The sequence below is a fragment of the Gossypium hirsutum genome, chromosome D07 (genome assembly GCF_007990345.1).
Source record: "Gossypium hirsutum isolate 1008001.06 chromosome D07, Gossypium_hirsutum_v2.1, whole genome shotgun sequence".
Lineage (NCBI taxonomy): Eukaryota > Viridiplantae > Streptophyta > Magnoliopsida > Malvales > Malvaceae > Gossypium > Gossypium hirsutum.
This window is the reverse complement of record NC_053443.1, coordinates 6,549,876-6,568,316: the sequence shown is the minus strand read 5'-3', so window position 1 is coordinate 6,568,316 and position 18,441 is coordinate 6,549,876. Positions and strand designations below refer to the sequence as shown.

The 18,441-nt window shown below is 28.3% G+C and overlaps 1 protein-coding gene and 1 pseudogene across 2 annotated transcripts; one reads left to right on the top strand and one right to left on the bottom strand.

Moving 5' to 3' along the window:
• Positions 1–33: 33 nt before the first annotated feature.
• LOC121219334 (adenine/guanine permease AZG2-like) lies at positions 34–1,843 on the bottom strand (annotated as a pseudogene).
• A 10,865-nt stretch (positions 1,844–12,708) lies between these two features.
• Positions 12,709–18,424, top strand: LOC121219333 (uncharacterized). Of its 2 annotated transcripts, none has more exons than XM_041097278.1 (10): positions 12,709–12,977; positions 13,859–13,887; positions 14,055–14,139; positions 14,240–14,449; positions 15,158–15,280; positions 15,362–15,419; positions 15,567–15,640; positions 16,393–16,481; positions 16,580–16,652; positions 17,918–18,424. In XM_041097278.1, exons 1-9 carry the CDS (start codon positions 12,906–12,908, stop codon positions 16,647–16,649), a joined length of 810 nt encoding a protein of 269 aa, XP_040953212.1. In that variant the 5' UTR covers positions 12,709–12,905; the 3' UTR covers positions 16,650–16,652; positions 17,918–18,424. The 2 variants fall into 2 exon arrangements, with proteins under 2 accessions (XP_040953212.1, XP_040953211.1); XM_041097277.1 differs by having other exon boundaries at positions 12,720–12,977; positions 13,973–14,139.
• Positions 18,425–18,441: the final 17 nt, after the last annotated feature.

The following is an 18,441-nucleotide window of genomic DNA, read 5'->3' as shown; positions in this document are numbered from 1 at the left end:
TATCAATATGCAAAATATTGCTGCAGTAAAACTAAAAAAAAGAGTGAATGATGGTTATATTAAAAAACACTCAAAAACTATGATATTACAACACAATTTTCCTGCAAAAACATTAAAAAAACACACACAATTTTTAACAAGAAAATTGCATCATACTAATCAAAAACTTGTTTTCTTTTTTCTCTACAAATTCAAATGATTTCAACCATTGATTCAACCCCATTGGACACTTGATTTTGTTCTTTGATCACTATTTTCCTCATCTTATTCACCCATTTGATAAACCCCAACATTAAATCATATAAACTAAGTGCAATATAAACCCCAATACCACCAATAATGCCATTAGCAATAGAATAAGTCAATGGCATAATCGACATTGTAACAAAAGCAGGGACTGCTTCTTTAATATTCTCCCAATTTATATCTTTCACCACTTTCATCATCATCACACCAACAATCACTAATGAAGGTCCAATAGCCCATGGTGGTACACTTGTCAACAACGGCGTAAAAAACAACGATAAGAAGAAATAAAAGGCGATAACGACAGCAGTTAATCCTGTTCGACCCCCTTCTTTAATCCCGGCAGATGATTCAACGTAAGTAGCTACAGGTGAAACCCTAACGCCGAACCGACGATAGTCGAACTAGCATCAACAATGTATGCTAAATATTCACCTTCAAAACTCCCTTTATCATCCAAAAACCCCCCAATTTCAGCCATGGTGTATAATGTACCAGTTGTAGCAAGCACATCAACATATAACAATGTGACCAAAGCAATCCAGACTTCAGGCCTATTGAAATGACTAAAACTTATAACCCCAAAAGTGGACTCTATTTTATGAAAATCCACTACTTTTTTGAAATAGTTATAATTTGTATCACCTAGTGGGGTTTTTGGGAAAATTGTAAAAGAAGTCCCTCTAATCCATGAAACTAATGTGATAAATGAAATACCATAAATCATACTTCCTTTAATCTCTTTCATTAAGCCATAACAAGTCATTAAAAACCCCACCATGGCTAACCAAAATGTGTGGCTTCTCATTTTGCCCCCTACACAAGTGTTTGAAATAGGGTCAATTTTAGCACAAGCTGAGATAGTGACCAATGTGGTTGGGTCAGGTCCTATAAGGCCAACCCCTTGGTGTATCTGTAACCCTACAAATGCAATAAACAAACCAATCCCTGCCCCACAAGCTAACCTAACTGGTTTAGGCATGAGCCTAGCTATCTTGGCTCTAACCCCTAATGTTGATATGGCTAGAAAAGCACACCCTTCAATTAAAACCACTGCCAAGGCTGTTTGATATGATATAGACCCAGATCCATGGAACCCCACTAAGTTATAAGCCAAATAAGCATTAGGTCCCATACCAGGAGCTAACCCCAATGGCAAATTGGCTAACACTCCCATTGCAAATGACCCAATCATGGCTGATAAAATAGTGGCTACAACAAGATCACTCTTGGTTTTCGATACACAGTTATCGTACCCCAGATTAGGCTTCAACATACAGTCCGGCGAAGCTGCCGTTTGGTTAGCCGGAACCGTACAATCAGCCATCAAACAAGTGCCACCGGAATCAGCGATGATGGTGGCGTTGACCGTGATGATATAAACCATTGTTAAGAAAGTTGCTGTGCCAGCTCTTATTTCCCTTGTGAAACAAGTTTTCCTTGCTTCAAGCTTGAAGAACTTGCCAACTTTGCTCTTTGAAATTGCATCATTGACACTCATTTCTATTTTCTTCCATGAATTTGAGAGCTTTTTCAATGAGGCCCCAAACCCCATTTCTCCACACGTTTCACCTCCCATGTCTATGGTGGTTTTTAGATTTCTCTGAGTAATAATGTCAAATAATGGAAGGGAATCCTATTAGATTTTATAACCCATTTCCATCTCCTTACCTGGCTACTTTATATATAATATTATATATTTTATATGTCAAAAGCTGCTTCCTATGTTAACTTATCCGTCAGCTGTGATATTAAATATAACGAGGAGGTAAAAGTATATACTGGAGGTTATATTGTAATTTATCCCTTCTATTTAAAAACAGATAAATTAGTTCATGTATATTAGATCAAAAAATAAATTAGTGTTTTCTATTAAAAGTTTCATTTATCTGTATTATTAAAAACTAGTGTAACCGACAAAATAATCAAATAGTGGCACGTGGTGTGCCGCATTAACCTCATGCTAATGTATAGAGACCAATTTTTAATAGTAGAAATGGATGAAATTTTTAACAGAATGATTAATTTGCTCGTTGATCTAATGTACAATGACTAATTTAAGTAGATGACAAAATGTAGCCTAACTCGTATTACAATAACTTTCATAATACTTTTGGTGAGATATATTTCTACTGCATGAATATTTCAGATCTAACCTACTAAAACAAACGAACAATGCTGTTAAAATTTAGAAACTTATGTCATGTATGATAAAAATATTTTATTTTAATACTTCTACGCAAAAAATTTTAAAAGGTCAAAATATGTTCCAAATCATTGTACTTTTTGCATGTTTGGAATTTAGTCCATTTTACTTTTATTTCCAGGAATTTAGTCCTTTTATTTTTCGGATTTAAAATTTCAGGTTCAATTGTTAAAATCATTAAAAATATCATGTTAAAGTTATTGGTATGATATTTTGAAATAATAAAAATATTCACTTGGTAGCCCTGTAAAAAAAACATTGTAATGGACTTGAATTTGAATAATTTTAATTGCATTAATAATTGGATTTGTATAATCCAAAAAGTAGAGGGACTAAATTCTTAGAAATAGAAATAGAAAGACTAAATTCCAAATGTACGAAGAGTACATAGACTTTAAAGCATATTTTAACCAAATTTAAAAAATATATACTTTTTATACATACCAAATTTAAAATAATGATGAATGTATCATCCTATATATATTAGCAACTTGGAGGGTATGTGACAAAATCCCGAAACTAATTGCTAATAATCTAAGTGTAATCATAGTAGTATTTTATTGATGAAGAAATGATGGCTAGGGTTTGGGTTTGAAATAAATTTGACTGACTGATTTGTCATTGTGGTCTGTGGTCCAATGGCCTATCAACAATTAAACAAATAATTTCCAGTCAATTTGTAATCCTTGAAAGCAACTTTTCTCCCTTCACAATTTAATTATATAATGGTTAAAGTATGCTACAAGTCCTTATACTCTTGGTGAATTTGAAATTTAGTCTCTGTACTTTTAATTCTAGCAATTTGGTCCCTTTACTTTCATATTTCAAAATTCAAGTTCAACTGTTAACATTTTTAATCTTTTTTGTTAAATTCAGGTTAATTACAACACCTTTTTTTAATTACATGACTGCCAAATGAATTTTCTTTTTAATTTCAAAATGTCACACCAACAAATTTAACAAAAAAATTTAATAGTGTTAACTGTTGCACCTAAATTTTGAAATTTAAATAATAGAAGGATTAAATTCTTGAAAATAAAAGTATAGTGACTAGATTCTAAATTTGTAAATAGCCCAGTGACCTATGGCATATTAAGACACAATTTATTTATTTATTTTTCAAAGTTAAGGCAGAAATTAATAACAAAAAATCTTGACAAAATCTAGATTAGGAGCGAATGTTGGATAAATTATGTGTATCTATTTGGCTTCATTTATTTATTTTTAATATTTCAAAAAATCATTTTTCAAATGTGGATGTTAAATATAAATATTTTAAGAAATAAACCCTTAAATCTATTCTAAATAAACTCTTTGACATTTAATTTGTATTCAACTAAACCCTCACTATAAAATAATGTTTCACTTTAAATAAATGATTATTTTATACAAATCAAAGAATAAGATTTTTTTAATACATTAAAAATCTAAATACTTGTTTTTTTTTAAATCTAAATTTTCTTAATTTTTTGTTGTTATTATTATACATCTTTTTTGAACAATTTTATTATAAGTTCTGATTATATTTACTTTTTTTTGGACATAATACCTAAAACTACCCATAGTCCCTCCTCAACCCATAAACATGAGGATAACGCGTTTCAGCACACTCAAACTCATGTTCCCTTACATTAGCAACAATGTTCACATCAATCAAGCTAAAACTCAATCAACCTTATAGATATAAATAAGTACAAATTATAAGAATACATTATGTAATAAATAATTGCAACAATTTTATATACTGAAAAAAATAAAAGATATATGATGTTAATTTAATCAAAAGAAAAACAGCCCTTGCTTACTAAAATTATTATATTTAGTGTAGTAGCTGGAAAATTCCAAAACTAAAATCTTTGAATGGTCACTAAATTTAATTTTATAATAGAAAATCAAAACCAAATTTGTTATTTAATTGCGTGATCCTCGAGTCTTAATTTAATAATTTTTTTTAACTTTAAATAAGAAAAATTCCAACTTGAGTTGGTAATTATCAAATCGAACTCGAGCTATTGATCGAGTTGAATTTAATCTTAGTAATACTTGGCTCAAACGGCTTGCAAGTCAGATCAAATTTTTTCATTTTTAATATATATTTTGAATATTTTATATTATCAAAATATGTTATTGCCTTTAACCTACATTATTAACTTTAAGCTTAATTATCAAGTCGAACTCAAACTTGAATATGTAGGAGTTTAATGAAACTTGAATATGGAAATTGATTAACGAGCTTAATCAAACTCAAGGTTAAAAATAAATACTCGATTGAACGCAAACCGAATATTGAATTTCAATATTCAAATCAAGCTTGCCAGTATTCGAACTCGACTCAGACTAATTATTATTAGGGTAAACTATAAAAATAGCCGTTTTTGTTTGCCTCAGATTATATTTTAGTCACTTATGTTTGAAGTGTTACGTTTTGGTCACTTACGTTATTGTTTTGTTACAAAGTGGTCACTCTACCGTTAAGTTTTGTTACCTTCCTAACGGCGATCCTACATGACAGTCCAAATGGGTTTTAAATGCCAACTTAGATGTCTTACTTGTCAATCCAAATTAAATTTATTTATTTAAAAATATATTTTCATCCTAGCAACTGGTTATCCAAGTTGACATTTAAAATCCATTTGAACTACTACGTAGGACTACTATTATGGAGGTAATGAAGTTTAACGATAGAGTGACCACTTCGTAACAAAATGATAACGTATATGATTAAAATATAATCTGAAAAAAATAAAAGTGACCATTTTTATAGTTTACCATTCTTATTAATATTATTTGAAGCCCAAGGATTAAAGAAAAAAAAATGGATTAGATCGAAAACTTTGATTTCTTTTTTCTCGTTACTTGGAAAAGATTCCATCGCTAATAATAAAGCATTAAAATTACCAAAGTTACGCATGCTGCCTGGCTAGGGCTGGCTGCTACACTGTACCTATTCCTATTAATATATTTTGACTTTTTTGTATTTCTAAAATAATATTTTTATATAAATAAATATACATAATTAAACTTAAATTGCTTTATATCCATTTAAAATTAAAATTATACGTATCAAAAGATAATTAACCTGCACTCGAAAGAGTTCAATAACTTATTTTATTACTTTTAAAAATATTTAAGCTTTTTACATATTTTTTATGATTAAATCAAATTAAATTAAATTTATATAATATAAAGCTTTTTGAAGAGAGATATAATATAGAAAAAGTAAAAGTAACTTGAAGATTATTATACTAAAAGTCGAATTATATTTTGTCATTTTTACTTACAAATAAGTAAACTGGTCATTGTACATTAGATCAAATAGTAAACTGATCCTTCTGTTGAAAAATCAATCTACTTCTACTGTTAAAATCTGGTCATTGTACATTAACATAAGGTACACATGATATGTCACGTATAATTGTCTCGTTATTTTTTCATCTACACTAATTTTTAACTGTAGAAATAAATAAAACTTTAAATAAAAATAATCATTCTGCCTTTTAATATAACACATATAAAGACTGATTTATTTATTTTTGAATAAAAATAATAAAATGTAATATAACTCTCACTGTTCTTACCTATAAAAATATAAATATAGTATAAAAACTTAGATGCTAAGAAAAAAGGGGTTATTTGTTGTTTATTTTTTTCCTTAAATGTTTTTTTGGGGGAACCGTTATTTTTTTATAATATTTTCGGGGACACCATTAACTAATACATAGTGACATTATTTAAGAATTTCCTTTTGGGAAACATTAACTAATACCTAGTTAAAGACAAATATATATAATTAATTGGTTTCCACTTTATCTATTAAAATATATTAAAAATTATAATGTTTGTAAAATAATACTTTAAAAAATTAAATCATCGAAATAATTTATTTCAACATTATTCCGTACTTTTAAATAATTTAACATGAATGAAGATTTTTTTTTATTGGAGTAGGGGATGGGTGTCACATTATTTGAACCAGTATTAAACGGGTGTCTAACATGAGGTTTAACTATCACTAATCCTTATAATATATGTTGTATGTGAATCATTTTAAAAGAATAAACATGTAAAATACTAACAAGTAACAATTATATGACAAGTAAATTAGTTTTAAAAAATATGAATTAAAGTGAAAATTTTGTCATATTGTACTCTCTAAGGAAAAAATGTAGGTTCAAAAATTGAGGATGATATTACTGAGAAAAACAACTACAAACCTAAACATATACATGGAAGGTAAAATAATAATAATAATTTATTAATATTTTGATTAAGCTTAGCTTAATTGGCATAGTTGTTATTATAGCAACAAGGAGAATGTGGGTTAAGCTCATTATTTTCTCAAATTTAAGGATTGAAGAAAGGTTAGGAATCAAAGTAGTCAATATATATATAAAAATTATTAATATTTATTATTAGGGTAAACTACACTCAATGTCACTAAATTATTAGTAAATTAACGTTTTGGTCATTTAACTTCAAAAAGTTACAAAATGGTGACTAAACTATTTAAAAGTTTTCATTTAAGTCACTGAATTATTCAATTTTTTTTATTTAAGTTAATGGGTTGTTAAGGTTTTTTTTTTTTAAAGTGTGGCTAGCGAACTCTAAGTGATGATTCGACGATTAGTATGATGAACTAATACTCATTAACGAGTAAAAGAACATAGGTTAGATCCAAGTCAATTTGATAGTCAGTGTCGAAAATCAAAGAATAAAGCTATTCGGATTTTGGTTTGTAGATTTATAACATTCAAAATTGTTTCTTAGAAAAAACTAAATTATAAAAGAGAAAGGAGAGAAGAACCATACAACAATAATTTTAACAGTCTAGTGACTTAAATAAAACTTTCAAATAGTTTTGTGACTATTTTATAATTTTTTGAAACTGAATAATCAAAATATAAACTTACTAATAGTTTTATGACATTGTGTGTGGTTTACCTTAGAGTAAAAATATGTTAAAATCATTAAACAGTAATTCTAGCCGGAAGGAATAAACCCGGATTATATTTTATCCACACACGGACCGGGACCGAGTCTAGCGGGTCAGCGACAGGTCTAGCTCTGGGTCACTTTAAAAAATAAAATTTAAATATTGCATGCGTAAAAAGTAATTTACAGGTTTTTCTTTTTTTTACTGACCATTTTGTTGAGGAATTAAAACTGCAGTGAGTTATTCTTTTAAGAGACAAAGTGAAGCCTAAAAAGTAGGAGGTTAAAAATAATTATAATAAAATACCACTTCAATTATATATTTTTCATCCCTATTGTTAATAATTTCACGTTATTTAATTAAGCACATTTTGATTTTTTATTTTAATATTTATTTTTTATTTCCCAATATGAAAACTTTCTTGAAAACAAGAGATTAAAAAAATATTTCTCTCTAAAAAAAATATGGATTTCATGATAAGGGCGAAGCCAAAAATTTTTTTTAGGGGTCGAAATTAAATTTTAATTTTTAATAGCCTATACCTTTATATTTTTTAAATGATTAAATTAAAATTTTATAATTTTAAAAGGGTCAAAGTGTAATTTTACTTTTATTAATTTAAAATTTTAAAAATTTCTAAATGACCTAAATAGTAATTTTCCATTTTAAGGGGGTCGGGCCCTGCCAGCCCCCGGATTCGCCTCTATTTCATGAAAAAATTTGATAATTCTTAACAGTGAATTTATTAAATGAATTTTAAATAAAATGACTTTTTTTTATCCCTTTGTTAACCATTTATTCTAATTTTTTTGTTATATTCAATCTTCAATAATTTTAATTAAAAAATAAAAAATTAATTAGTTATAAAAAATATTTTAATTATTATTAAATTACATTATAAATTGTATTATGTTCTAATGTAATCATATGTTAAACATAATGTATTGTTCAATTAACATATGCTTTTTTTTAATTACACATACAACTGAATAACTATAACCAAAATTAATCATTATAAATACAATCAAAAATATAATTAGAATATATTTAAACCAAAATAAAAAATAATTTATACAGAGTTCACATATAGTGAGACGTAAACCATAATAAATATAGATCGATAACCCACACTGGTTTACACAAACTGAGACTCGAACTTGAGATTTTAAAGTTTCCAAGATCTTAACCTTACCATTAAGCTAAGGCTTTGTAGTGGGACAACGACTTCCTTAAGAGAAATTTGCAAAGTGTTGCCCACTAGGAGTTGACGAACCCTTCAACGTGTTGATATTGTCTCCAGTGGAAGTTTTGTCTCTAAACTCTAATAAGAGCCTAAGTGTCTGAAGAGACAACGGGTTCACAAAATAAGAGTATCTAATTTGGTGCTTGTTAAAGAGGACTAAGCGGACGCACATAGTTATCTACCAATTAAATCTCATTGTTTGCTCTTTGTGAGAGTTGAACTCATGCAGTGATAATTATATTTTGTTCTTATCACCTCTTACTTTTTGTTTCTTGTTTAATTTTTATGTAAATATATGTGAAATATTTAATTAATTATTTATAATATTAACTTTGAGATAATTTTTTAAATCTATATTTTAATCAATTTTTTCATTTCAACTTTCTTAATAATAGTAACTGATTGATATTACATAAAACAATATAATTAATTCATCTTAAGATTAATATGTAATTGAATTAAATATAATTTTAAAATTAAATTAAATTTAAATAAAATATAATTTTTTTGAAAGTAAAATATAAAATTTTAATAAAAGAAGGTAAATATATTTAATTTTAAAAAACTTCAATATGTAATTAAAGTTTGATTATTTAATAATTAAAAATAGATAAATGAAAAAACTAAATAGTAAACACATAGATAAATAATAATAAAGGTATAATTGTCTTTTTATTTGAAATTTACTTATAGTAGATCTCGATGCAGTTTATAGCATTGTTCAGACAATAGGGGTAAGCATATTTTACACTAAACCTAAGAGGATAAGTGTCTTTTAACCAAAAAAATTACAATTAAATAATTATTAAATTGTAATTTTAATCCTATTAATTTGACGGTTAAATTCTGTAATTAGTCCCTATATTATGCACAAATTGTTGATTCGGTCCTTTTACTATGATATTAGTCATTTTTAGTATTTTTATTTTTTTTTAATTTTAAAATTTCAGTCCTGCCCAAATGATAACCTATAAATTATGCTATTTTCTAAAATCTTATGCGGCAAATATATTATCGCATGTATAATGTCATATAAGCTATTTCAGGTATTGTTTAATAAACTAAAAAATTAATTGTTGAAAAACTAAGTATTGTGAATTTAAGTTATAAAATCTATTTGATATATTACTTAAAATAAAGTACAAAATATAATTAAACCGTGTTATATATATTTTTTAATTTATGGAAAAATATTTTATATTTTATCCTTAATTTTTAAATATTTAAATTTGAATTAATTAATTAATTAAAATTATTTTCCATTAAATTTTATTTGAATTTTTTATAGGGTTGTTTTTATTATGGACTGTCAAGTACATGTAAAAAAATAAATCATTGAAAATATTTTTTAATGGTTTATTAATTTTTTCAATGGTTTATTAGATAAAGTCTTAGGGCGTGTTTGATAAACTGAAAATTAAGTACTAAATTTTTACTATTAGATTTTATAAGTGTTGAGTTTATATTAAAAAATTGTTTGGTAAATTAGTAAATATAAGTTTTGAATATGATTATGTTTATTGATAAAAGTAAATAGTGATTTTTAAAAGATAATATATTTTTTAATTTTGATGCTACTAACATGATGTTTTATATTATTTTGGATGAAAGATGAACATGTTAATTTGAATATTTAATTTTAAAAAAATATAATTTATTTCAATTTTTTAATAAAATAAAATCTACAAAATATATTCTACATTAAATGGTAAGTAAAAAATTAAAATGATTATAAAACACATTTAAAATATTAAAAGTTGAAAATTTTCAATGTTTATCAAACACACCCTTAGGTAATAAATTTAACAACTACTGTTTTGAGTTAAGATTGAAATTTTAAAAATCGACAAGTATGGACCCTAAAAATGATTAAATTGAAGAATAGTGACTAAATCCACAATCTACACATAATACGAGACTAATGACAAAATTTAACTTATTGACTTTAATTGCTACTATTAGCTCAAAAATATCAAGATGAGATTAATTGGTACTTAAAAAATCTGAAATGAAAGCTAGTAATATTGAAAATAAAACTTACATAATAATTAATTATAGTAGTTTTATGTCAATTGCCTAACTTCTCTTGTTAAGGATTTCCTCAATTCTCTAATTTAGAAGTGATTTTCTTCAATAACAATGTATAACTTTTGTAATCTCTTTATCTTTTGAAAGCTAAGGTAGAGCCACTAATTTTCCCTTAAAATATTTACACTTATGAAAACTCTCACGAACGAGAATACTAGTTTAGCAAACTTAGATTGACTTATCGAATGTGCAGATTAGCAAGTTAAGCTCTCTTAATTATAAATAAACACTTGAATAAAGACATAAAACTCTACCCGACAAGTATTTATGTACCATGTGTGAATATGAAAAGAATAAATATTGAAATATAAGCATAAGCTTTTTTATCTTTGCAACTTGTCTCTTGTCTTCTTTGGAATATATGGAGTAGAGGTGCTCATGGATTAGGTTTGAGCTTAAAATTTTCAACTTAGTTCAAGTCAATTATTTAAAAATAATAAAATAATTTTAAACAAATTTTTATTAATATTACTATAAAAAAATTATAATTAAATTAAAATTAAAATATGTTTATTATTTTTTGAACAGTGAAACAAACTATTCGAATAAATTTAGATCGGTTGGACTTGAATGTTTTTTTCAAAATTCGATATTGATCCGACCCATTAACATGTTTAGTACAAAAATTGTATTTAAGGTTGTTGGATAGAGTGAATAATTTAGTTTAGCATAATTTGAGTTGTTATATTAATATTTTGAAATTAAAAAGAAAAGCTCACATAATAGTCATGTAATAAGAAAATGATATTGTAATAAATTTAATAAAAGAAATTTAACTGTAGTAACATGTCCACGTTCATTTTTAAATTTAAAAGTAGATGAACTAAATTCTTTAAAATAAAAGTAGGGAGACTAAATTTTAAATATATGTAGAGTAAATGAACTTAGAGCATATTTTAACCATAGAAAAAGTTTCCATGAAATAATGGTTAGATTATAATTTTTCATCCCTACCATTATTAATTGAGTTAGTATTTGATACACTAAAAGTTAATTTTTTTATTCCACAGTCAACCTTAAACAACTATCATGTATTTTTTTTTTAATATTTATTTTTTAAATATTTTATTACAGATTTATAAGATAATTGTTGACCACTTAACCCTGCTTATAGAGTATACAAAACAAATATTTTCCCATACTAATTTGCATAATCTAATTTGTCAACAAAACGCGGCCCCTTTGACTTTTCTTAACTAAAATTTTATTTAAATTTAAAATCAATTGGAATCCTTATTAAAAAAAAATCAATTGGATTCGGATTGATCTTATCTTGTATTTTAACAAATTTAACTTTTAAGGCCAATAATGCATGTATAACAAACTAAGAAATAAAATAGTCCAAGACTAAGTTGATTTTTTTAAAATGATAAATTAATAAAAAAAAGAATATTATTTTGATAACCACAATTTCACTTCTTTTAACCATATATAGAATTTTAGATAAATCTCAAAATTACACATGAATTTTTAATTTGGGCAAATTTATTAATTCAATTATCGACTTAGTACCATTTTAAATATATATTGCAATACCAATAATTATATATATAATATAAAAATAAATTGATGTATTTATTCCTTTAAATGTGTACAATTGAATAAAATTAAAGTTTTATGTATGTATTTGAACCACAATCAAAGTTTTATGCGCATAATTACACCAAATCAAAGTTAATGTATCAAATTATACCTTAGATCGAAGTTAATCTATCTTTTTTCTTTAAAGTCATAGTGGGTGGCTCAAGTAATTTTTTTAGAGGTGTTAATGATTTAAAAGAAAGATCAAATTATACAAAATTGAAACAGACGAGTTACATTTTGCAAACTTCAAAGTTGGGCCAGTTTTATTTTGATATTAATAATGATTCATTTTTATTTTTGAATGGGCCTAAGACCGGGTTGAGAATGATGAGATGGGGCGGGCCTTAAAACCAACACCTTTCAAATATAACCAATGCTTCCATAAAATGAGAACATACTTAACCATCAGGAGTTTTAATTTATCCTTATTCCCAAAAGGGCCCAATTTGAACTTCCACGAAACCGAGATAGCTTAGAAGTTGGAAAAACGGTGAATTTTCCGGGAAAAGTTTTTCACTTTTTTCCTTTTTTGCAGAGAAGAATTAAAAGTTAAAGCTTTAATTCTCCCATTCGAGAGAGAAGAAGACGAGGACTGAAGATTAGAGATGGGAAGAGCCAAAGCAATAACTTCAATTATTCTCATTCAATTTATATTGCTGCATGTCACAAAATCCCAGGTTTTTTTTTAATTTCTCATTTTGATTAGAAATATCTAATATTTACTCCAGTAATTTAATCTAATGCCTTTTTTAAATTTCAGTTCCTTTTGCTATATTTCATATCGGTTTGCACTTAATTTCTTTTTTACATTCCTTAATCCAATTTACTTGGTACTTACATATAAGTTAGGTTATATGAACTCTTCATTTTCTTGAATGTATCAGTGCTTCATATATATTGATATTGATAGAAAGCTATGATCCTCCAAATATATGGAAAAAAATCGAGTATATTCATGTCGGTTGTATATTGTATATTCGAGATCATTAGTTCAGTTAATTAGATTAGTTGTGTGTGTGTGTGAGTGTGTGTATATTTATATATACATATATATATATCCTAACTATCAAAGGGCCATTTTTGTTAACAAGAAAATTTTTATATGAAGATATGCATGATTCATTTCTCTGTATATGTCTCCGAAGTCTGGAGTTCAATGCTTAGTTCTGGGACAGTGTTTGCTTGTATTTGTATTTGCGTTCTTGAAATCAGGGGCGAAGCCTAGAAATTTTTTCTAGGGGGCCAAAGTTAAATATAAATTATATGAGAGCTAAAATGTAATTTTATCATATAAGCTTATAATTTTACTGTTTTTTTATGAGGATTAAATCATAATTTTATTATTTTTGGGAGCCAAAGTGCAAATTTACCATATATCAACTTAAATTTAGAGAATTTAAAGGGCTTAAAGGGAAAATTTTTCATTTTCCCTGCCAGCCTCAGCACCCCCTCTCCCCCCGTTCCGCCCCTTCTTGAAATGAAAACATCAGAATATGTTAAGATGCACCGTTTTGCCAACCTGACCTTTTTTGTTTTCTCTTCTGTTATTGTTATGCAGCAAGGCTTCGAAGAATCTTCGGCTGCGAGGTAATGCTGTTTTGAACTTGTTCCAGTTGGGGAGATGGGAGTTTGTGTTGACTCGTACTTGGTTGCCTTTTTTTGTGATGACTAGTGATCATGGGTGTTGGAAAAAAATGTGGTGTCTTCTTTCATGAAGTTCTGCTGATGATATCATCATTATCCTTATTCTTTAGGACTCTTAAGCAGGAATCGCATGATACTCATGAAGTACATTGTTCCAGAGAAAGAAGTAGGGCAGCCTGGCAGATTATAGATGATGTAAGAACAAAATGACTCTTTTAGGCTGATGAGGAGTACTTATTTCATTTAGATGTTCTGCGTCGTGCTAATGAAAATGTTCTTCATGTTCACCTTGTAGTATTTGATGCCATTCGTTGAAGAAGAAGGGTATCAGATTTCAACTGACTGTAGGCTTCTTCCAGACAATGATCTTTTTAGGGATCAAGAGCGACACAAGATTCATTTGGATGTAAACGAGTGGCGGTGTGGATATTGTAAGAAAAGCTTTCGTGCTGAAAGATTTCTTGACCAGCATTTTGACAACAGGCACTACAATCTTCTAAATGTTGTATGTTAGACTCCTGTTCCTTTTCTTGCAACGAATGTTAGGCATTTTTCTTGTGCCATAACATAAAGTGCTTACTTTTCTGTCATTCTGTGATGTCAAGTTATATATCATTTCCAAATTATGGTAATCCTCTGTATTATCTTGTGCTTTGTTTCTTTCACTAATGCTTCTACAGGTAAAAGTAACATGGAGGCCCTTGTCCTAGGAGCGGGATTGCATTTTTTTGCCCCCTTTACTAAAAAATGGGCAAACTAGTCCCTATACATTAGATTAAAGAGCAAATTGGTCATTTCTGTTAAAAATTTCATCCGTTTTTACTGTTAAAAACTAGCATGGTTGACAGAATAAATAGATAGTGGCATGTGACATGCCACATGTACGTCATATTGATGCATAGGGACCAATTTTTAACAACAAAAATGGATGAAATTTTTAACAAGAGGACCAGTTTGCTCTTTGATCTAATTTACAGGGGCTAATTTGTCCATTTTTTTTAGTAGAGGGGGTAAAATGCAATCTAACTCTTAGTACAGGGGCCTCCATGGTACTTTTACCTGCTTCTACACTACATTTCTTGACGTGAATAGCATTACATATTAAATTGTTTGGTAAACATCATTCATTTAGGGTGTCAATATCTCTCTAATCTTCATAAACAAATTATGGTTCATTTTTACATTGCTGACAAAGCTTAACCGATCAATTCAGAATCAAAGTAAGTGCTTGGCTGACTTATGTGGAGCATTGCATTGTGATTTTGTGATAAATTCCAATTTGCTCAAGGCCAAGTGCAATCCTGCTGCTGCAGCGAGGAACCGCCATCTTTGTGAGGTTGTTTCTAATTATTGTAATTTCATAATTTGTTGATTCCAATGTTCTGGCTCGTTTACATCTATTCTTTCATGTGAGCAGAGTCTTGCCAATAGCTGTTTTCCTATTAGTCAGGGTCCATCTGCCAGACGCCTCCATGGTATATAAATATGCCTTTTCATATATCCAGAGTTCTGTTATTTAAAAACTGATAATGTTGTAGTGACATGAATATCTTTCACTTAAAATGAGGTACGGTCATACTATTGCTAATATCTCTTACTTTTATTTGCATTGTCCCTTGAAGAATTGTTTCTGCGCCAATTTTGTGATGCTCACACTTGCTCTGGAAAAGCAAAACCTTTCCCTAGAGGAGGAAAGGTAAGCTTATTTTTTAAATCGTAATTGGTGTAGTTTGGAGTTGGGTTAAAAGTTGAACTTTGCATGGATGAATAGGGTTCAATTTTTGGTGAATATACTTGAGAGGTCTTTCTATTATAGGGACCTAATTAAATTAATCCCTCTACTATTAAATGAATCAATTTAGTCCCTGTACTATTAAAAAGAATCAAATAAGCACAAATTGGAATAGAGCTAACATTTACTGTTTAAAAAAATATCATTTTCTGTTTAACAGGGGTAATATTTGTTAAAGTTTTTATGGTCCTGTAAATGAAAATTTTTGTTTGGAATTGAGCTGCAATTGAAAAAAATAATTTTCAAGATATTTTTCATATAGTAAATGTTAACTCTGTTACAATTTGGACTTATTTGATTCTTTTTAATATAGTATAGGGACTAAATTGATTCATTTAATAACCGGGGGACTAATTTGATCCGGTCCCTATAATATAGGGACCTCCCAAGTACTTTAACCTTCGCTTTTTTATTTATCATAAATCCCATTATGCTGCCTAGATTAATAGCCTTGTGTTTTAGGATATCCGCAAAAACTCCAATAAATTCAAAGATCAACTACGTGTGACTATTAAAGTGTAATACTAAATTTTCAGAACGTCATTTTCGGAAACTTCTCGTTATCATTTATTCAAAATGATGTAGAAGTCCTTTTAACTTATTTATACTATTGACGAAATATGATTTAACATTTGAAATTGCTTTTGTTGTTTCAGAAGCAAACAAATTTACTCTACATGGCTACATCAATACTACTTATGATGCTGCTTCCTCTTTTCTATCTTCTTTATTATTTATATCAAAGGTAATATATATACATACACTCACACAAAACGAAACTCCCAAGATTTCTGCTTGACTGAGTGTATGCAACAATATTTATGACTTTTATTTATTTTGCAGAGACATGAAGCAAGAAACCCAAGTGCTAAGACGAGTGTCACAAGTTGGACGGAAAGCAAAACCTTCATAGTTGGTAATTTTCTTTTGCATTTTGCTTTTGAACTTTATTAATCAGTTGTTGCGGTAGATTAATACCAATGGCACCAGATTTGCATATTAAACTTCTGATACAACTCTCCACTTTTCGGTTAGCAACGTGTGATTTGAACAGCTTCCAAGTTTTCTTGGGGGGCATAAAAATAAATTTAGTCCCTAACATTTATCCATTTTGTCAGTTTGACCTTTATTCTCTTTTTTAAGATCATTTTGGCTATCAACCTTCAAATTTTAGTTAAATTGCTTTCTTTTAGATGAAAATATTAACTAAACCATTAAATTTTAACGGCACTGATGTAACCACTCGTGTGGTAGTCCATATATATTTCACTGTTAACACAGATAATTTTTCTAAAAACTTTTATGAACTTTTTTGAAATTTGGTGAAATTTTAAAAGTTTTTTATTAAATTTTTTTTTTGAATTTTTATGAATTATACATGGACTACCATGCAGGTAGCCACATCGGTGCCACTAAAATTTTAATGGTTCAGTTAACTTTTACATCTAAAAGAAAGCAATTTGACTAAATTTTAAAATTTGAGAGCCAAAGTGATCCAAAAACAAAAGAATTAGGGTTAAAGTGACAAAAGAGGTAAACGTTAAAAGCTAAATTTATTATTATGCCTTTATTTTTTGGGGTCTAAGATCCCCCAATATGGGAAGGTACATTAGGCCTCGACTATTCTAGAGCCTGTCTACCCCAAATGGGGGAAAACTTAGGAAATTCTACCATGAGCTTCACTAAAAAAAGCTTAGGAAAAGTTTTTACTAAAATATTTAACGATTTATCAATATTTCTAAGGATTTACTTTTCCTAAGTTTTTTAGTGAAGCTCATGGTGGAAAGAGGGATCGAGCTTTTTGTCACTTGAACCAACAAAGCATTGGTTTCTAAGGGTTTGATTTTGCATATCTTGTTTTTGACATTCATGTCGGTGGGGAGAAAAGTTTGGTTTAAAAGGAGCTCCATTAATTAAATATGAAAGGTGGTGTGGGTGGGGCTATATATATGTATATGAATATTGGTTAGAAAACAATCAGAGGCTGTTTTCACTCCCTGTTATCCAAATAAAAGGAGTACAAGAGCTGTTTAGTATTAGTTTAGCTCATTATCTTGTGCTTAACAAATTGTTGCCATAATTTAATCGGTTTAGCTTATGCTTGGCAAGTAACTTGTATTTATAACTGTTTCAAACCTTATCTTGACCGTCCCCTTAACTTTCCTTCGCTTTTGGTTGCAGTGAGGAAGATGATAAAACGATGAATATTGCTTCCTCCGAGTTTTGCCCTTAACTTCATTATAGCTTCGAGTCAGAAAGTTGAAAAACAATGTGTTTGCGTCCTTTGAATGTCACGGACATTTCAGTGGCATGAATGCCGATGCCAATGCCTCTTGATACCAACGTTATGTTTTTGATGATGGCAGCAAACAGGTGTTGTACAATCTGATGGAATGAGTTAACTGAACTTATATCATTTGAATCGCTTCGAGACTGTTGTAGAGTATACTGCAACGCTTGGACTATGGTTAGTTCTATAAGGGTTATAAGGAGTTTCTGAATAGAGATTAATAGTGTTTTGGAACTGCAATTCAACCTTGACTTTTGGACGTTATTGATTCAAGCCAATTTTTTTTTTCCTTTTTTCAAGTCCATTCAGGTTAGAGAATATAAGCAGATACTAATCCATGTATTTGTATCGTCTTTGTATTAATTTTTCATGTCATAATCGTGTTTAAAATATTCAAATCATCGAGCTTAATATT

Coding starts and splice junctions, on each gene's coding strand:
- LOC121219333 (XM_041097277.1), top strand. Junction 13,888..13,972: donor GAAGAATCTTCGGCTGCGAG/GTAATGCTGTTT, acceptor TGTGATGACTAG/TGATCATGGGTGTTGGAAAA. Junction 15,420..15,566: donor ATCTGCCAGACGCCTCCATG/GTATATAAATAT, acceptor TGTCCCTTGAAG/AATTGTTTCTGCGCCAATTT.